Raw genomic sequence first — 22,279 nt, 5'->3', positions numbered from 1 at the left:
ATGTGCCAGACACTGTACTAAGTACTGGGGTAGATACAAAATAATACAGTAGGACAGAGTCCCTGTCCCAAATGGGGCTCACCATCTTAATCTCCATTTTACAGATGAGGTAACTGAGGCACAGAGAAGTTAAGTGACTTGCCCAAGGTTACATGGCTGACGAGTGGTGAAGCGGAGTCCAGAACTGGCATTTCTTGAGCACTTCCAGAGCACTGTACTAAGTGCTTGGGATAATACAATATGACAGATGCGACCCCTGCCCAAAACAAGCTTCCTGCTAGATTATAAGTGGCCATGAGTATATCTTCTTCTATTGTACTCTCCTAAGCACTCTGTACAATGCTCTGCACACAGTATGTGTTCGATAAATATTACGGAATAATTTTTGATTGCTTTCAGTAATTGATTGCATTGAACTGCCAGCCTGAGCCATACCTTGTGATTATACATTTTCTTTTCATTACACAGTGGCCTTCCTGAGGGGAAAAAAAAATTCGGACAACAGATAAGGATTAATTCTAAGTTTAATCCATGTAAACTAGAACTGGTCAACAAGGTCGTGAAAATATCAAAATTTTTAGCATTAGTACCTGGTAGGAATTTTAGTTTTGTTACAAATAATAATACAATAGCGGTGTTTGCACCAGGGAGGAGTTATGCAGCAGATAGAGCTATTGCGTTAAATCGTAATTCCTCTGGGTCACGTTCCATGAACTTCTTGCAAACTTCTATCGCATCCTATAACAAAAAAAGGAACACGAAATTCCTCAGTTTATAACACGCTATTAGGAGTAGCTGGCAAACAAAGCGTTTTTCATCTAATTTCTACAAGTTTTATAGATCTATGTACATATATATATGTATGCGCATATATGTATATGCGTGTGTATATGTTTATAGAGAAGCAGCGTGGCTCAGTGGAAAGAGCACGGGCTTTGGAGTCAGAGGTCATGAGTTCGAATCCCGACTCCACCACATGTCTGCTGTGTGATCTTGGGCAAGTCACTTCACTTCTCTGGGCCTCAGTCACCTCATCTGTAAAATGGGGATTAAGACTGTGAGCCCCACGTGGGACAACCTGATCACCCTGTATCCTCCCCAGCGCTTAGAACAGTGCTTTGCACATAGTAAGCGCTTAACAAATGCCAATTATTATTATTATTATTATGTTCACATACACACATTTTCTGAAATTTCATTCAACTTGTACCTCACTATAGTTTTTCCAAAACCTTTCTGTGTTGCTGGAGGTGGAGCAAAGGAAGAGGGAGAAAAAGGGGTGAGAAGAACATGGAGTCTCCCGCAATTGGGATTGAAAAGAATGGAAAGAACAGGTCAAAGGAGGACAGGTGGATGGCTACAAATCCATCTCCCTAAATCCACCGTCTCCAGTGGAAGCGATGCCTACACCAGCAGTGGAAAGGGAAGCCTTAAATGGTGAGAGGCATTGGGGTTTCTTACCAGTAAGCAGTCCTGATCTGGAATTATAAAGCCAAACTAGACGAGGAGCGAACTGTGTCACCGGACGGCCCTCTGACCCCACAGCTTAAGAATGAAGCGACTTGGTCCCCACATCATCTGGCCTTCCCATCAATCAATCAATCGTATTTATTGAGCGCTTACTATGCACAGAGCACTATACTAAGCGCTTGGGAAGTACAAGTTGGCAACATATAGAGACAGTCCCTACCCAACAGTGGGCTCACAGTCTAAAAGATCCATTCGGGGAGGGGAGGGAAACGCCTGCGGCGGAAGACCTCCTTCACCTTTCAAACATTGGGAAGGTCGCTGTTGGACACGCAGCTGGAACTGTTGGGCATGTAGGACTCTGAGGCCACAACTCTGCTTCTCTAGCAATCTGTCCAGAGTTTTCATTTGTCCATCCCGCTCCACCACTAGTTTAAGCATCACCTCCACTGGAGGACGATGGATTGTAGTCATCGGCCTGTCCTCCTTGGATCTGTTCTTTCTTTCCATTCTTCTCACTCATTCAATTGTTTTTTTTGAGCGCTTACTCAGTGCAGAGCACTGTACTACACTTCATTTGCCCATCCCGCTCCACCACTAGCTTAAGCATCACCTCCACTGGAGGACGATGGATTGCAGTCATTGGCCTGTCCTCCTTGTATCTGTTCTTTCTTCCCATTCTTCTCATTCATTCAATTGTATTTTTTGAGCGCTTACTCGGTGCAGAGCACTGACTACACGCTTGGGAGAGTACAATACAACAATGAACAGGCCCATTCCCTGCCCATAACGATTTTACAGTATGAATCCCGATCATGCAGTGTCTATCGTGAAACTCCATGTTCTATTTTTATTGCATTTAGCATTAACTTTTGACATTTACGCTGATTTGAACACTTCTTTTTTTTTAAATGGCATTTATTAAGTGCTTACTATGTGCAAAGCACTGTTCTAAGCGCTGGGAGGTCACAAGGTGATCAGGTTGTCCCACGGGGGGCTCACAGTCTTAATCCCCATTTTACAGATGAGGTAACTGAGGCACAGAGAAGTTAAGTGACTTACCCAAAGTCACACAGCTGACAATTGGCGGAGCCGGGATTTGAACCCATGACCTCTGACTCCAAAGCCCATGCTCTTTCCACTGAGCTACGCTGCTTCTCTGCTTCTTTCTTTATGTGCCTGTCACCATCCCTCCCCCAGCCCTTAGTTTTTGACTGCAAGTTCCTGAGGAGCCTATTTCTCACCCATGTACTTTTTCCCAGTGCTTTTGCACAAGGAGTGCTTGATTGATAAAACCATCACAACTAGTGCTATCTGATATTTATGCTATACAAACATTCATTTCATAATGTTTAAAATGAGTCACCCTCCCCAACAACCCCCAATAGATACTTACTTCTAATAAAGTGTCATCACTAGTTTCCCCATGGTTTATTGGAAAAGGTTTGCGTCCATCTGAGGAAAAGCACAAAGAAAAGGGGGACTCAACTCTCTACGTCAACATCGATTTTGGCCATTTTCTCTCTCCCGCAGGCGAGCCAAATCAGAACAAAGATGATGCATTCTTTTAGATGTCAAAACCCAAAGCTTGATGTTTTTAATAAGAAGCATAACACACTAGTTTGGCATTAAAGGTCAGTACTTTCCTTCACATTTAAAAATGGATAAAATCAGTATGAATACAGTTTGTTGCAAATATAATTACTGGCTCAAACTACTTAGGAAAAGAAATTACGTAGTAAATTATATGCTTGTGCAGAAATGACTTGAGAAACCTTCTAACAATTGCAAGCACTTTATTTTTCCATGTGAAGTCAGTGACAGATTAATCCCTCACAGCGTACATCATTAAGCCAAATGGAGGAAGGCTTATCAGTACTTCGAAACAGAATTATTCTGTCTCGACCAAAGAGCTACCAGTAAAACTGCTCAAGTTCATAACATCAAGTAAAATCGACATTTAGCTTTTAAATTAACTTATACTACTAAAGGGGGGGATGAGCATCAACATGTGATGAATATCACCGCTTAAAATCTTGTTCTTTCAAGACTTTTTCCTGGTATTTCCTTCAGTGCTCCCCAGGTATACTTAATTTCCTTAATTAATTTACTTAATTTACTTAGGGGCTCTAGAGGTTGCATCCCTGGGCCCCGGAGGTGGCAATTCCAGCCTCCTTGAATCTTCCTCCTTCCAAGAGCATCTCCTGACCCTATCAACGTGGCCGCCCCTTGGGTCATTACAAAGATGGTGCTGGAACTAGCCTTTCCAAAAACGGTCACCGCACACGGGCACTGTCCGAGCAGATAGGACGAGATCGGGATGCATTTCCCGTGAGCCAGACCCCCGCATCTCGCCCCTCTGTTAGACTCCTCTGCTCTGTCACGGGGAGAGTTGCCGATGGAGGACTTTAGATAATAATAATATTAATAATTATCAATCAATTGTATTTATTGAGCGCTTACTGTGTGCAGAGCACTATACTAAGCGCTTGGGAAGTACAAGTTGGCAACATATAGAGACAGTCCCTACCCAACAGTGGGCTCACAGTCTAGAAGACAGTCCAGCAGCAGCACAGCCCCTTCCAGCAGTTTTCGTCAGAAGAGGCAAAAGGAGCTCAGCGGCCAGACGAGGTTGGCGGGGTGCACAGCTCAACCGAGTTGTTCGGCTCCGACTTCCCAGCAGTGGAACCCTATGCTGCGGCCCCTAGTTAATCTCACAGGGGCCACTCGTTCCAGGGGGATGGTGCCACCTGAAAGTGGCATTTCAGCCCTCACAGGTCTCCCCTCGAATTCAAGCCGTTCGACGGGAATCGGACTGACCCGGACATCAGTGGCGTCGCCATGTCGGATGATGCTGGCCCACGACGTCGGCTCGCTAACTTTCAAAATAATAATTATGGTACTTGTTAAGCATTTACTATGTACCAATCACTGTTCTAAACGCTGGGGTGGATACAAGTAAATCAAGTTGGACACAGTTTCTTTCCCACATGGGGCTCACGCTCTTATCCCCATTTTACAGTGGAGGGAACTGAGGCACAGAGAAGTGATTTGCTCAATGTCGCACAGCAGGCCAGTGGCAGAGATGGGATTAGAACCCAGGTCCTTCTGACCTGGTGAAACACCAAGACTTGTACATATCTATTCTATTTATTTTATTTTGATAGTATGTTTGGTTTTGTTCTCTGTCTCCCCCTTTTAGACTGTGAGCCTACTGTTGGGTAGGGACTGTCTCTATATGTTGCCAACTTGTACTTCCCAAGTGCTTAGTACAGTGCTCTGCACACAGTAGGCGCTCAATAAAGACGATTGATTGATTGATTGATTGACTGTTGGGCCTGCTGGTCTGCCAAGCCTTCCTCTATCCCTCAGTGTGCTTCCTGCCCCTCTTGCGGATCTCCAGCCGGACAACAGCGGACGCTTTGATTCTCCTCTCCCATGGTGAGGAGGACAGGGTCTTTCCAAGTGGGCATGAGGGCGGAGGGGGGAGTTTATTCATTCATTCAGAGTTTATGACAAGACAGCCCCATGGAGGCTCATCTGGCTTTGTTCTCTACCTTGAACTTTAAAGAGTTTTAACTGACTCGAATGGATTGATTAAAATCTATTTCAGTTTAGCACTAAGTGACGAGAGCTCTGTTAGCATTTCGCTTAGGTAATGAGAGATCGCTCTCACACAAGTTGTTTTTCTGCTAGAGGACATGAAAGGCAGCACACTGAAAATTAAGTCCTTACATAATGTACACATTAAAAACTAATTCGAGATATTGTATTAATGGCAAATATTTATCCTTATAGTTAGTCACATAATCGTATTTACTGTGACTTGTAAAGTCAGTGCTTCATATGCATTTATGTCATTTTGGATCTGGGAAATTCCTTAATGCACTTTACATGATTTCTTATGGGAAGCTGTACGACATTTAATGCTATTTTATTTAGGAAGCTACTTTTATAAAACCAATTGGGAGCCCTGCATGGGAATCAGCAATAAATCACAGTAGGGATACATGACAACTGAAAATGGAGTCACTAAGATATAAAAGATCAGAAGCAATGTGGAAGCACAGAATTACAAGGTCCAGCAGAACTTGGCTTCTTCACTAAAATAAAAGGTATAGTTGAAAAAATCTGAATCACCAGAAGACAACTTTTTATACTTGCACCACATTTCTTACTAAGCCAAAACAGCTCAACGTTACCATATTTACTTGCATAATCGCCTCCGTGGCATAATCCTCCCAGCCCAATTTTCCGAGGGGGAAATAAAAGATTATTTTTGTAAGCAGTGAAAGCGGCTTGAGCCGGGGTAGGAAGGGAAGAAGGTTGGAATGAGCTAAGGTGGTTTCTGCAGGCTCACAATGGGGACTTTCTACTCAATCAGTGGCATTTATTGAGTGCTTACTGTGCATGGCTCAGTGTAAAGAGCCCGGGTTTTGGAGTCAGAGGTCATGGGTTCAAATCCCAGCTCCGCAAATTGTCAGCTGTGTGACTCTGGGCAAGTCACTGAACTTCTCTGGGCCTCAGTTTCCTCATCTGTAAAATGGGGATTAAGACTGTGAGCCCCCCGTGGGACAACCTGATCACCTTGTAACTTCTCCAGCGCTTAGAACAGTGCTTTGCACATTGTAAGTGCTTAATAAATGCCCTCACAGAGCACTGTACCAAGAGCATGAGTCCCCAGGACCAAGAGGGAAAGTGTCAGAATGCCAAAAGAGAAGAGGTAATCCGCACGGGTGTGTGTGTGTGTGTGTGTGTGTGCTTGCATGTGTGTATGCGTGTGTAGAACTTCTTCTTCAATTAGGGCATGCTCCGGGAAGGAAGGAGGGGGCTGGTTACCATGATACCTTGATTGCCTGTTGAATGCAGCACTTGAGAGAGTGCAATAGAAGAAACCCAATCTCATGTGCCCCTTTCTTCACCCCTCCTTTTTCTTTTCATATTTCTTCTGCTTCCCAGATTGCCAGACTTAATTCCCAACTCACTTAAAAGACCTCTCAGGTATCAGGGATGCAAAAATTATGTAGAAGAGGGCAGCAATTATGCTCATAAATAACATATGCACAGTCACACTCTGCAAACATTTTCTGCCATTTTACGTCTTGATCTCTAATCTTATGCGTTTCTCAATGTTCAGAGCAGGAATATTAAATCTTGGCTTCACCATTTGCTTTCTGGTTGACCCTGGTCAAGACAAGTGACTTCTCTCGGCCTCTGTTTCCTCATCTGTCAAATGGGGTTTAAATATCTATTCTCCCTTTCAATCACTCAATCAATCATATTAATTGAGCGATTACTGTACACAGACCATTGTACAAAGCACTTGGGGGAGTAAAATATAACAGTATTACAGATACATTCCCTGTAACAGGGATGAGGTGATTGATTGCTTTAAACCTGATGGTGAGGAATTTCTGTTTGATGCGGAGGTGGATAGGCAACGACTGGAGGTTCTTGAGGAATAGGGAAACATGGCCTGAATGTTTCTGCAGAAAAATGACCTGGGCAGCAGAGTGAAGTATGGACTGGAGTGAGAAGAGACATGAGACATGGAGGTCAACAGGTCTTCAGGGAGGCTGATCCAGTAATCAAGGTGGGATAGGATAAAAGCTTGGATTAACATGGTAGCAGTTTGGATGGAGAGGAAAGGGTAGATTTTAGTGATTTTCCCTTTCCTTTCCATGTTGGTCAGGCAAGGACCGTGTCCGATCTGACTGTATTATATCTACTCCAGTGCTTTGTAAAGTGCTTGGCATAAAGGAAATGTTTAGTAAATGCCACATTTATTCATTCTTTTTTTAAAATAAAAATCTTTTAAAATAAATGAAATCATCATCAATGGTATTTATTGAGTGATTACTTTGTGCAATGCACTGCAGCCTGGCTCAGTGGAAAGAGCCTGGGCTTTGGAGTCAGGTCATGGGTTCAAACCCTGGCTCCGCCAACTGTCAGCTGTGTGACTTTGGGCAAGTCACTTCTCTGTGCCTCAGTTCCCTCATCTGTAAAATGGGGATGAAAACTGTGAGCCCCCCGTGGGACAACCTGATCATCTTGTAACCTTCTCAGCACTTAGAACAGTGTTTCCAGCGCTTAGAACAGTGCTTTACACATAGTAAGTGCTTAACAAATGCCAATTATTATTATTATTATTGGGAGAGTACAATACGACAGAATTGGCAGATGCTTTCCCCGCCCACAACAAGCTTACAGTCCAGAAGGGAAGACGGGAATTCATATAAATCATTTATAATAAATAATTTCAAGATCTGTACATAAGTGTTGTGGAGTTGATGGGGAAGATGACTATCAGGTGCCCAAAGGTCACAGATCCAAGTGTAAGTGAAAACCCCCATAACATCATTATTTGACATAGATTCGAAGTCAATGTTAACTAAAAAAAATGTACCACTAACCAAGTGATTTGAGAGGATTTATAGATTGCAAAATAAAAAAAAAATGAAGAACATGACAACACAGCAGGGGGAGTGGGGAGGAGAGTGAATTCAGACAGGCAGGGAGAAGAGAAGCAGCAGCAAGGCATAGTGGCTAGAGCATGGGCTTGGGAGTCGGATGGTCATGGGTTCTAATTCTGGCTCCACCACTTATCTGCTGTGTAACCCTGCACAAGTCACTTCACTTCTCTGTGCCTCAGTTACCTCATCTATAAAATGTGGGTTGAGACTGTAAGCCCCACATGGGACAGGGACACTGTCCAACTTGATTTGTTTGTATCTACCTCAGAGTTTAGTTCAGCTCCTGGCACATAGTAAGCACTTAACAAATATCAATATTATCATTATTACTATTATTAGCAAAGGGAGAATGCAATAACACAGCAGAGGTCGAGGGAGTTAATTCACTGAGTGCCTGCTGTATGTAGCACTTGGGAGAGTTCAGCAGAAGAAAGAGATTAAGCGTCTTCATGTCTTTTTCTTCCTTCTCTCCTTTTCTCTCCTTTCTCCTCCTCCCCTTATTGCTAGATTTAATTCTCATAAGACTTGCAATAGCCTTAAACCTATTTTAAAGTTACAAATAGTGGGGCAATTTATGAGTAGGTGTGCTATAGGGTCCTATTTCCTGTCGGGTAGATTGGATCTGTGAGAAGTGCCCAGTCTAAGAAAACAGTGATAATAAACTGATGTCCAGGTACATATTTAATCTCCAGAAGGACTTCGGTGTTTCTCTCAGCACAGATTAATAATTGTAAAGAGGGAGGAGATTTATAGTTGGGTACAGCGGCGTAGCCAGAGTTGAAACTGCTTACTTCCCAGTTTCGCCCAACTACAGATACCAGTAGTGAATTCGGAGGAAAAATTTACAGTGACTAATCCTATAGTTAGGGAAGGAAAAATAGCAGCGTCCTCTACCTCAGATGATGAAAGAAATGTGTCTGGATCACTCAGACACTCCCTGAAAATAACTGACATTGGGTGGGCTCAGAAGATGCCAGCTGTGACTTTATAAACCACCACAAGTATAGCCTAGGGCAAAAACAACAAAGTGATTAATAATGGGTACTTTGAAATCACATGCCTTAGGGAAATGTGGTAAAGATGCAGAAGTCAAAATCAGATTCCACATATGTGGCAACCTTGAATCAATCAATCACTCAATCAATCAATTGCATTTATTGAGTGCTTATTTTGTGCAGAGGACTCTCCTAAGCATTTGTGAGAGTCCAATATACCAGAGTTGGTAGACTTTCCCTGCCCAAAATAAGCTTATGGTCTCAAGAGGACTCAAAAGTATTTACTGAGGGCTTAATTTATGTATAGAGCACTGTACTAAGTGCTTGGGAAAGTACAGTATAGCATGGTAGAGACAATTCCTGTCTAAGAGAAGCTTACAATCTACAGAGGAAGACACATATTAAAATAGATTGGGGTAAGGGAAATAGTAGAGTATAGGAATATTTACATAAATTTTGTGGGGCTGGGGTGCGGATAGAAGCAGCATGGCCTAGTGGATAGCACACAGGCCTGAGAGTTAGAAAGACTTGGGTTCTAATCCCAGTTCTGCCATTTGTCTGCTGTGTGACTTTGGGCAACTTGTTTCACTTCTCTGTGCCTCAGGTTCTTCATCTGTGAAATGGGGATTAAGACTGTGAGCCTTATGTGGGAGAGGGACTGTGTCCAACCTGATTACCCTGTATCTAACCCAGCACTCAGAACAGTGCTTGACACACAGCAAACGCTTAACAAATACCAACGATATTATCAAGGCATTTAAGAGGTACACAGCCAAGTTTATATTTGATGATGATGATGGTATTTGTTAAGCACTTACAAAGTGCCGAACACTGTTCAAAGTGCTGGGGTAGATACAAGGTAATCAGGTTGTCCCACATGGGGCTCATGGTCTTTATCTCCATTATGCAGATAGGTTAACAATCACAGAGAAGTTAAGTGACTTGCCCAAAGTAACACAGCTGATAAATGACAGTGCTGGGATTAGAACCCACAGTCTCTGACTCCCGCAACCTCTGATTCCCAAGCCCGTGCTCTTTCCACTACGCCATGCTGCTTCTCAGACCAAAGGGTGGAGGGGGAAATAAAGAGTTTAGTCTGGGAAGGCCTCTTGGAGGAGACGTGATTTTAGGAGGGTTTTGACGGTGTGGATAGTGTTACCTGGGGTCAGTGGTGTGATAGATAAAATCAAGGTACAGGGAATAGGTTTCTATTAGAGGAGCATAGTATTTGGGTTGGGTTGCAGTAGGACATCAATAAAGTTACATAGAAGGGAGAGAACTGACAGTGCATTAAAGCACTTAAAGTGCCTTAATCAATCAATCAGTCAATCGTATTTATTGAGCACTTACTGTGTGCAGAGCACTGTACTACGCGCTTGGGAAGTACAAGTTGGCAACATATAGGGACAGTCCCTACCCAACAGTGGGCTCACAGTCTAGAAGTGGGAGACAGAGAACAAAACCAAACATATTAACAAAATAAAATAAATAGAATAGATATGTACATGTAAAATAAATAGAGTAATAAATATGTAAAAACATATATACACATAGACAGGTGCTGTGGGGAAGGGAAGGAGGTAAGATGAGGGGGATGGAGAGGGGGGCGAGGGGGAGAGGAAGGAGGGGGCTCAGTCTGGGAAGGCCTCCTGGAGGAGGTGAGCTCTCACCTTAAGAAACTCTTAAAAGAGTTTCTGTTTGATGTGGAGGTGGATGGATAAGCGTCGGAGATTCTTGTGGAGTAGGGAGAAATGGCCTGAACAGTTTTTCAGAAAAATGATCTGGGTAGCAGAGTGAAGTATGGACTGGAAAGGGGAGTCCCCTTTTCCTCAGCTCCCTCTCTCCTCTGCATCGCCCCAACTCCCTCCCTCTGCTCTACCCCCTTCTGCCCCACAACACTTGTGTATATATGTACATTATTCTATTTATTTTATTAATGATGTGCACATATCTATAATTCTATTCATTTATCTTGATGCTATTGATGCCTTTTTACTTGATGCTATTGATGCCTTTTTAGACTGTGAGCCCACTGTTGGGTAGGGACTGTCTCTATGTGATGCCAATTTGTACTTCCCAAGCGCTTAGTACAGTGCTCTGCACATAGTAAGCGCTCAATAAATACGATTGATTGATTGATTTTTACTTGCTTTGTTTTGTTGTCTGTCTCCCCACTTCTAGCCTGTTGTTCGGTAAGGATTGTTTCTACCTGTTGCTGAACTGTACTTTCCAGGTTCTTAGTACAGTGCTCTGCACACAGTGCTTGCTCAATAAATACGATTGATTGAATGAATGAATGGGAGTGTGGATGCAGGGAGGACAGACAGGCGGCTGATGCAACAGACAGGGTGGGAAATGATAAGTTATCACATTAGCATCACAGCAGTTCGGATGGAGTGGATGGCGTATGTACTACACCAACAGGATTTGGTGACAGATGGAAAGTATGAGTTGAACGAGAGCGATGAGTTGAGGATAATGCCAAGGTTAGGGCTTCTGAGACAGGCAAAATGGTGACGCTCTCTATAATGATAGGTAAGTCAAGGGGAGGGGTGGGAAAATGAGGAATTCTGGTTTGGGACTGTTAAATTTGAGGGGTCGGCGTGACATCCAAGTAAGAGATGTCCTGGAAGCAAGAGGAAATGTCAGTATCAGCCTGATAAATACTACACCTATTATTGTATAGGATTACTATGTAATTAAAAAACTATATTTAAAAATCATTTTAATTAATGCATCTATAATAATAATAATAATGGTATTTGTTAAGCGTTTACTATGTGCAAGGCACTGTTCTAAGCGCTAGGGTGGATACAAGGTGATCGGGTTGTCCCACGTGGGGCTCACAGTCTTAATCCCCATTTTACAGATGCGGTAACTGAGGTACAGAGAAGTTAAGTGACTTGCGCCCAAAGTCACAAAGCTGAAAAGTGGTGGGGCTGGGATTAGAACCCGTGACCTCTGACTCCCAAGCCCGGGCTCTTCCCACTGAGCCACGCTGCTTCTCTACCTTCATCTTGTCTTTGTTCATCACTAGAAAAAATTAAACCACTTTATCCAGCTGACAAGAGTAACAGTATTCTAAAACTTGAATAGTTTTTAAGCATAAATTAATAAAGATTTCCTGCCATAGATTTTAGTTTCCTGATCTGCTGCAGTAGGAAAGTTAGTGGTACACTAACATCCTAGAATTATGTTTTTTGTTCTTAAAACAATCCTATTTTTTCCTGGCAAAAATCTTAAGAGGGAAATCTAGTTGATACAATGACAATTACAATTCAACCAGTGCATCTGAAATAAGTATTTACCTGAAAAGTACTGTTTATCATAAATTAAAAAATAAATCATCTCCCCTTGCCCTTTCCCTCTCCAAGATAAATTTAAACAGTTCTTACCTAATTCATAGAGATGACCTTCTACGTGAACTAATGCAATAAAATGCAGATCTACTTTCTCATCTATATTTGGTGCCTGGAACAGGAGGGAAAATACACATATTATGAATATTAACAATCACAAATATATCAGCTCATACATTTAAAAGATAAATAATAATGCAATAATAAACAATAATAATAAATAAATAATAATACATGAGTAGGATGTATTCTGGGTAACATATACCAAGACTAGCAATTAGGTTCTGTTAGAACAGACAGTTAACAATTAGAATAATCTTTAACATTATTTTCTTTAAAATTTGTGTTAGTGTTTCATAACTGTTCATTTCTACAAAGATGATTTTCAGAAAAGACATCATCTTGTATAAAATTTACCTTCACCTCATTTTTCTGTTACCAATTCAGGAAACGCTGCTGATTTGAATGAAAAACTACCTATGTTTCCCATGCAGAGTAGTGATTTAAAGTTAACACCAAACAAATTTAAATAAATACCCTCTAGGGAAACATCACATTATTTTTCAGGTTAAAATTAAGGGATGGCTATCATTCTTTTTCCATAATCTTCAACAACTATGTACATTTTTCTAAAGTTCTTTGAAAATCTGGATTCTGTGGATATCCTTTGTCCTTGTTAACTATCCCAAGGACAAAGAAGTAAAGCAGTATTTTTCAAAATGCCAATTTGGTTTTCTTTTTATGTCAATTGACCCAAGAATTCATAAGATGATTAGCTAAAATAATAGCATATAACGATTATATTTTATCAGAATTCATAGTTTCACTGCCTTTCCATTAGCACAGTGATAATTAGATTTTATTTTCATGACTAGAAATAACAAATCTGAAATTTAAAGAAAAAAACTAAATTAAATTGTATGCTTTCTCCCCCAAGTCTATGTCATGTAACTATTATCTGTAACTCCATACAAGCAGCTTGTCCTAGTGGAAAGAACATGGGCCTGGGATTAAGAGGACCTGGGTTCTAATCCCAGCTCAGCCACTTGTCTGCTGTGTAACTTCAGGCAAGTCATTTAAATTCTTTGTGCCTCAATTACCTTATCTGTAAAATGGGGAATAAGACTGTGAGCCCCATGTGGGACAGGGACAACCTGATTAACTTCTATCTCCCCCAGCACTTAGTACAATGCCTGGCATATAGAAAGACCTTAACAAACGCCATTAAAAAAAAAGAACAGGCACAATTAACAGTTAAAATCAATACATACTTCTAATATCGACAATTTTCCTTCTAGAAGTGCCCATATTATCAGCAATTTTGGTAATCAGATTAGTGAAATTTACATGGTTCATACGGGAATCTATAACAGACCTTTTTAAACCTTTAAAGGTACCCAGTGGATTTAGACTCAAAGGTTAATGCATAAAAACATTTAATGTATGACTATAAACAATTCACTTTGATGTTACCTTTTAAAACAAATAGTTTATCTTCTTTTGGCCAAAGTCTTTTGTGTCTTGGCAACTTTAAACTGATAATTATACTATACTAGCCGAGGGTTAACCAAGAGCTTTTAACAGTTATGGTAAAACTTAAGTGTTATAATACAAAATTGAAAACCGAAAAGTATAGCAATTCCACTACTTTGCATATATCCAGCACCTTTACTGCAATGAGCTCATGGTACTTTTTAAATGTGTAATCAGCAGTAGGAAAACAATGCTTAGTACAAATAGCACAGATTTGGGAGTCAGGGGACCTGGTATCTTGGGAAAGTCACTTAAGAAGCAGTGTGGCTTAGTGGAAAGAACACAGGCTCGGGAGTCAGAGGTCGTGGGTTCTAATTCCAGCTTCGCCACTGATCGGCTGTGCGACTTTGAGCAAGTCACTTAACTTCTCTGTGCCTCAGTTACCTCATCTGTAAAATTGGGATTCATTCAATTGTATTCATTGAGTGCTTACTGTGTGCACAGTCTTCTAGACTGTGAGCCCACTGTTGCGTAGGGACCGTCTCTATATGTTGCCAACTTGTACTTCCCAAGCGCTTAGTACAGTGCTCTGCACACAGTAAGCACTCAATAAATACGATTGAATGAATGAATGAATGCAGAGCACTGTACTAAGCGCTTACTAAGACTCTGGAGCCCCACGTGGGACAACGTGATTTCCTTGTATCTATCTCAGAGCTTAGAACAGTGCTTGGCACATAGTAAGCGCTTAAATACCATTATGGGCACAGATTGTCTCTGTTCCTGAATTGTACTTTCCAAGTGCTTAGTACAGTGCTCTCCACATAGGAAGGCTCAATAAGTACAATTGATTGAATGAATTATTATTATTCCCTTTGCCCCAGTTTTCTCATCTACAAAATGGGGGTTAGATACCTGTTCTATCTCTCTCTCACACTGTGGGCCCCATATGGAACAGGATATGTGTCAGACCTGATTGTACTGTAGCCACCCCAGCATTTAGTTCAGTGCCTGACGCTAAAAGTAAGAATTTCAGAAATACCACAATTACTATTATTATTGTTATCTAAGGCGCAAAATGGTAAATTGTGAATCAGTGATTGGGTCTCCATCACTGGGTTCTGGGAAAATACATTCATATCAATTGATCACTGGTATTTACTGAGCGCTTACTATGTGCTGACCACTGAACTAAGCACCTGGGAGAGCACAATACATAAGGAGCATGCTGAAATGTAACTCTTCTCCAGAAATTTTGATACGTTTTATGATCAAGGGGCCAGATAAAAACTGGTATATTCCATACAACAATGAAAATAATCATGGTATTTGTTGAGCACTTACTATGTGTCACACACTGTACTGTGCACTGGGGTAGATATAAGATAACCAAATCATTCACAGTTCCTGTCCTGCATAGGGCTCACGGTTTAAGGAGAAAAGAGAACAGGTAGAAAATGCCCATTTTCCAGATGAAGAAACTGAGGCATGGCAGTTAGGTTACTTGCCCAAGCTCCCGCAATAGCAAAGCTGGGATTGGAAGCAACATGACCTAGTGGAAAGACCATGAACCTGGGAATCCGTGGACTTGGGTTCTTATCCTGGCTCTGCCAAATGCTTCCTGTGTGACTTTGGGTAAGTCACTTAACTCTTCTGTGTCTCAGTTTTCTCAACTGTAAAATGGGGATTCAATACCTATTGTCATCCTAATTAGATTGTGAGCCCCATGTGGGACAGGGTTTCTGTCCAACCTGATTAACGTGTACCTACCCCTGCCCTTGGAACAGGGTTTGACACATAATAATACCATAAATACACCAAAAAATCAAAACAGGTCCTCTGACTTGCAGGCCCGAACTCTTTCCATTAGGCATACTGCTTCCCATCGGCCACGTTTCTTCTGATATAAAGGTAAAGAATGACCAAGATCCTAAAATCTAGTTGGATGTGAAATTGTAACGATAAATTGTTGTTATTGCTCTCTGCTATTCCCTTCAATAATATTTCATCTCAACACAGCAGCTGTATTCCTGGACTGTATACCCATAGTTGCTAAAAAAAAAAAAGATGACTTTTCTACTTCAAATAAGGAAGGATTCTCATTTTCCCCACTTTACCTCTTAGATGTTTCTGGTGTCTACTGATCCATTTGTTTTTCCAATATTTCCTTAGCCTCAGTTTGCCTACATTTTAAAGGATCTTTCCATTCAATTCTGCCTCCCAAGTGCTGCCATTTTACACAACTAGAGTTCAATGAATTCTTTTTTTCTTAAATATCCAGTCAATAGCCTGAAAAACAGAGATATGTATTACCCTCGAAGACCCAAAGCTTGAGACTCTCTACATGATCAAGGTTTAGAAAGCAGCATGACAATATGAAGTCAAGGAGTAAGGGCCAGTGTGGAATATAGGCAGTCAAATTTAAGTAGGGAAGAAACTAGCCTTCATCCATGAGCCCGCTGTTGGGTAGGGACCGTCTCTTTATGTTACCAATTTGTACTTCCCAAGTGCTTAGTACAGTGCTCGGCAAACAGTAAGCGCTCAATAAATACAATTGAATGAATGACTGAAAGTGATTATTTTGTAGTGTGTTGCAGTTTCTATAATTTCAGTATTTGATAATTAAAACCACTGTAAGAGGACACGAGCCATTTGAACCCTACTTGGATTGCATCTTCAGAGCTTGACCCAATCCCGATAGGTGTATTTTAACTCCTGGGTTCTAATCCCGCCTCTACCACCTGTCTGCTTTGGGACCTTGGGCAAGTCACTTAACTTCTCTGTGCCTCAGATACCTCATCTGTAAAATAGGGATCAATGCTTTGAGCCCCATGTGGAACATGGTCTGTGTCCAACCTGATTAGCTTGTATTAGCGGTGCTCAGAACAAGCTCTTAACAAATACTATTAAAAAAGCAAACAAAACAAAACGAAAAACAAAACAAAACAAACAAAAAGACTCTGCGTTCAGACCATCTAAACTCCAAAGTTTTCAAAGTTCTACCAATGTGGCAGAACTGAACACTTAAAGGGATATGGACACAAGTGAATAGATTGAGTTGCCATCTTATTACAGTTCACCAATCATCATCATCATCAATCGTATTTATTGAGCACTTACTATGTGCAGAGCACTGTACTAAGCGCTTGGGAAGTACAAATTGGCAACATATAGAGACAGTCCCTACCCAACAGTGGGCTCACAGTCTACCCACCAATGGGCCTCAGACAATCACAAAACTGTTCCAGCAACTATGGAACCAGCCTAAACACTCACCGGGGCGCCTTTCTCTATTTTTTTTTAAATGGTATTTGTTAAGTGCTTACTATGTACTAAGCACTGGGGTAGATACAAGTCAATCAGGTCAGACATTGTCCCTGTCCCACAGTGTACCTACCCCTGACCTTGGAACAGGGTTTGAGACATAATAATACCATGTCCAAGTCTAGGTTCATCTTCAATTGAGGGGAGACTCAGCCAGGGCAAGGAACATTTAAATAATATGCTCTCCATTAAGGCACTCCTCCTTCAGTCCATTCCTCAGAGGCCAAGAAGTTGGAAGAGAGCAGAATGGCCTACTGGATAGAGCGAGGGCCTGACAGTCAGAAGAACCTGAGTTCTAATCCTGGCTCTGCCACATATCTGCTGTATGACCATGGGCAAGCCACTTCACTTGTCCGTGCCTCAGTTACCTCATCTGTAAAATGGGAATTAAGACTGTGAGCCCCATGTGGGACAGGGAATGTCCAACCAGATTAACCTGTATCTAATCCAGCACTTAGTTACCTCATCTGTAAAATGGGAATTAAGACTGTGAGCCCCATGTGGGACAGGGAATGTCCAACCAGATTAACCTGTATCTAATCCAGCACTTAGTATGGTGCCTGGCACATAGTGAGTGCTTAACAGATACCATGTCTGGTCCATGCAGAGCTCTATACACCTTAACCTCTCTTTCTCTGCAGTCTCACATTCCTTCTGCCATCAGGACATCTCTATTGACACCTCAAACTTAACATTTCTAAAACAGACCTCCTCATTCTCCCCCGAAACCCTGTCCTCCCCATCCCTGTAGACAGTACCACCACCTTCCCTGTCTCACAAGCCCAAAGCCTTGGCATATCCTCCACTCCTCTTTCATTCAACCCACATATTCAATGTCACCAAATCTTCCTGATTCTATTTTCACAACATTGCTAAAATCCACCCTTTCTTCTCCACTCAAAACTGCTACCACATTGATCCATGTACAGTCCAGGTTTCCCCACTCCTCAAGAACTGCCGGTGGTTGCCCATCCACCTATGCATTAAAAAGAAACTCCTTACCACTGACTTCAATCACCTTGCCCCTTTCTATCTTATCTTGCTAATTTCCTACTACGATCCAGGATGTTCACCCCACTCCTCTATTACCAACCTACTCACTGTACCTTGATCTCGTCTCTCTTGCTGCTGACCCCTCACCCACATCTTGCCTCTGGCCTGGAACTCCCACCCGATCCCTGTTCCTATCTGACAGACCATCACTCTCCCCACCTTCAGAGCCATACTAAAGTCACACCTCCTCCAAGAGGCCTTTCCTGACTAAGCCCTCATTTACCCTACTCCTTCTCTCTTCTGAGTTGCCCTTGCACTTGTCCACTTCATTCCCACCACCTTCAGTCTCACAATATTTAGGTACATATCCATAATTTATCATAGTGTTTGTCTCCCCTTCTTGACTATAAGCTTGTTGTGGCTGGGAATTCTTCAAAAACTTAGTAGAGTGTTCTGCACACCGTAAGTGTTCAATAAATATGACTGATTGATTCATTTACCTCCTGTTTCAAGAATGATTCAAGAATACCACCACACAGATAACCTAAAGGAACCCCACCTCACCCCCAATGACAGACACACCCATGGGTATTCATTCATTCGTTCATTCAATCGTATTTATTGAGCGCTTACTGTGTGCAGGTATCATTTCTGATCCCATTTTTGTGTTCACCTACTTTTCCTAATGCACGTAATGGAGAAGATAAGAAACAATTGTGAATTATATTAAGGAAGAATAACCATCTTAGAAAATTTATAAATGTCTTAAAGGCTTTTCAGCAAAAGTAAAAGGATATCTTGAGAATAATTTTCTTTTTAAATATTACCCAAATGATTTTAAAAATTGCCTCTAAGTCAAAATAATGAGTAAATCTGTATTACAAAATCAGGTATCTTTGAATTAGCATTTCCAACTCTGCAGACAATTTCTTTAAGGAAAAATACCAACCATATAAACATTGACCAAATACAGAAACTGAAAATAGTTTCCAATTAGAAGTGAATCTGCAAGTGAGATACCAGTGCTTGACAAATACTGGGGAAACTACTAGCAATTAAATATTCTACCTTGGCTACTACTGACTGACTGAAGCAGAAGTGGGCATGTGTGACATACTTTCCTACTTCATAGCCTCTCAACATATCAATAGCACTGATTGAAGTTGAGAGAAGTGAGACATTAATATTAAAACTCACTTTTCTTCTAAAGAACAGTTCTAGGTTTAGTCAGGGTTCTGTTCTTCATATTTTTCTTTCAATTCAGTTATCCTGCTATTTACCATTTTCCTGAAAGTGATTAAGAAGCCGTCCTAGTTTTAGAAGAAGAATCTGAAACCCAACGACCAATGCTTTTTCGCATATGTCATCAACAAATATGTCATCAACAAATGACAACTGCACACCTCCTATTTTAGGTCAGGCAGCACACGAAAATCCATTCCATCGTTTCCCCACCCTAAGGATCTCAAGGAGCCGTGGCAGCAGCTCGGCGGGCACACGTCAACTCGTGTAGACTGATAGAGAGGAAAATGGTGGAGCACTTAGGAATCATACAATATTTAACGAGTAGAAAATCTTCACTTCCTACTGGAGTTTAGAAAAGGATTAGAAAGCAAAGGAGGACAGGTCGAGATTAAACCAAGTACCTGAGCAACCTCAGGCTGGCAGATTAAATTAGATAAATCAGATGAAGCACCTTATGACCCTGAAGATTTCAGACTGAGGGCAAAGTGGAAAAAAAAAACCCAAAAGGAATATGGCAGAGGACTAAAGTCATATTCGGGAACGTGGAAAAAAAATGATGCAAAGAATTTAGAAGCTGCGAAGCACTTTTTGACCAGGACCAACTGAAAGAAACCAAGAGAGATGAGGTGGAAAAGAGAACAGGCTGGCGTGAGAGCTTTCATGAACTTGAATAATATCATCAAGGTCCATTGGCACAAAGCAGGCACTTGCGTACCAGCAAATCTATGGAGTGGAAAGATGGATGCTCACCGAAAAGACGGTTTAAAAGTCAAGCTAGACAGCAGAGCATGGCGAGAGATATGCTTGCTGTCTGTCGAATGGGAAAACGAAACGCGTGGCTAAGAGAGAAGCGGCCTGAAGATTGTAGAATCTTAGGTGGCAATGGACTGTCCTGGTCACCGGAGGAAGAAGAGTTGGAAGATTGTCTACACTTACAACAGAATGGAGCCCCACAGATGGTAGGCGTAAGAAGGGCCGCCAGCGACGAAGACGGAGAGATGGACTGGTAGCTTTGGCAGGACCTACATGGTTACGTTTGACCCAAGGCAGGGATGCATGGTGACACAATGGTGAGGCCTTCGTTCTGCAGTGGCTAGAATGAGGCTGTGATGAGGATGGCGAGGACGACTACATAAATATTAAAAAAGAGAACATTTTACTTAGAGCACGGTCATGGGAAACAATTTTATCCAGAAAAGGAAATAGTCACACCATCACTCCATATGGCTTCAAGTTTCTAACTGAATTCATTGGGGGAAAGGGTTGGGTTCGAGGGTTGGTTTAAAGTCAAACGTCTTAGTACAGTGCCTGGCACGTAGTAAGCGCTCAACAAATACCATGATAATAATCATGATAATAACAGTTATGATATGCATCCACGAAGATGTGGTGGGATGGTTTATAGTGCTCCCTTTTCCTTCGAGATATTCTGTCACTACATAGATTAAGAATTTATCCTGCTCATCGAAACACCTCTTTCAGGGGAATACAAGGCTCCACCTGAAATTCAGTGCTGCAGTTACTGCATGAAATTAATAATAATAACAACAACAACAATGACAGTAATAATAATAACGGAATTTGTTAAGCACTTACTACGTCCCAGGCACTGTTCTAAGCGCTGGGGTGGATAAGAGCAAATCGGGTTGGACACAGTCCCTGTTCCACATGGAGCTCACAGTCTTAATTCCCATCTTAAAGATGAGGTAACTGAGGCACAGAGAAGTGAAATGGTTTGTCCATGGTCACACAGCAGACAGGTGGAAGAGCTGGGATTAGAACCCAGGTCCTTCTGACTCTCGAGCCCGTACTTTATCCACTAGGCCACGTTGCTTCTCTACTAGTTCTACACAGAACATTCAGAGCTTGTCGGGGAATGGGCAAGAGAGGGGAGGAGGGAAAGCGGCGATAAGAAATTGATGGAGTCTCCAGTCAGGAATGACAGATGACACTCTCAGCCCAAAGACCTCAGGATCTACAGCCTGCTGGAGAAACTGATTAAAGGGCTAGTGGTTTTATGCATCACCACCAGAACTTTCTCTTCCTGCCAGTCACGGTCCCTCAGGAGCCCAGAGTGCAGAAAGCAAGTAGGATTAATGAAGAGAAAAAAGGAAATATTCAATTCTAGGAAAAAAGAGAACCAGCTTGATCATTATGAAACTGGGGAACAACTGAATTGAGTACCTAATAATAACCATTTTGGTATTTGTTAAGCACTTACTATGTGCCAAGCACTGTACTAAGAGCTGGGGCTGATGCAAGAAAATCAAGTCGGACACAGTCCCTGTCCAACATAGGGCTCACCATCTGAGTAGATAAGTTACCCAGATAAGTTGATCGGGTTTTTATTGAACCACATTCACATCTCTGAAAGTGAAACAGCGAGCCAAACAGGTGTCGAACAGCTGTCAGCTGTCACTCTATTATAATAATAATGATGATGGCATCTGTTAAGCGCTTACTATGTGCCAAACACCGTTCTAAGCGCTGGAGGGGATACAAGGTAATCTGGTTGTCCCACATGGGGCTCACAGCCTTATAATCCCCATTTTACAGATAACAGAGGCACTGAGAAGCTAAGTGGTTTGCCCAAAGTCACACAGCTGACAAGTGGCGGAGCCAGAATTCGATCCCATTACCTCTAACTCCCAAGCCAGTGCTCTTTCCACTGAGCCACGATGCTTCTCTTATGCTACAATCTGTTGAGCTTGAGTACCCCAAACACTAATCAATATTCTCAGGCTGGAAACCAGTCAACCAATGGTATTTACTGAGTACTTACTATGTGTAGAACACTGCATTAAATGCCCAAGAAGGAGCAATAGACTAGATTAGGTGGACAGGATCCCTGCCCACAAGGAGCTTGCAGATAAGGATTTGTGATTTTTGAATATCTGCTATTCGCCCTACCCTCAACTCCACAGCACTTATGTACATATCTTTAAAGTAT

The 22,279-nt window shown here is 41.8% G+C and overlaps 1 protein-coding gene across 2 annotated transcripts in view; it reads right to left on the bottom strand.

The window, feature by feature from the left end:
- Positions 1-506: 506 nt before the first annotated feature.
- Positions 507-22,279, bottom strand: part of UCHL3 (ubiquitin C-terminal hydrolase L3) — a 117,905-nt gene continuing 96,132 nt past the window's right edge. For both annotated transcript variants that reach the window (XM_038770716.1, XM_038770719.1), the window contains 3 exons: positions 12,331-12,406; positions 2,864-2,922; positions 507-738 (listed from right to left, as the gene is read on the bottom strand). In XM_038770716.1, the coding sequence (XP_038626644.1) occupies positions 655-738; positions 2,864-2,922; positions 12,331-12,406 (219 nt within the window). In that variant the 3' untranslated portion in view covers positions 507-654. The remainder of the gene's footprint in view (positions 739-2,863; positions 2,923-12,330; positions 12,407-22,279) is intronic.

The sequence above is a fragment of the Tachyglossus aculeatus genome, chromosome 2 (assembly GCF_015852505.1).
Source record: "Tachyglossus aculeatus isolate mTacAcu1 chromosome 2, mTacAcu1.pri, whole genome shotgun sequence".
Taxonomy (NCBI): Eukaryota; Metazoa; Chordata; class Mammalia; order Monotremata; family Tachyglossidae; genus Tachyglossus; species Tachyglossus aculeatus.
This window is presented reverse-complemented; position numbering and strand designations above follow the sequence as displayed.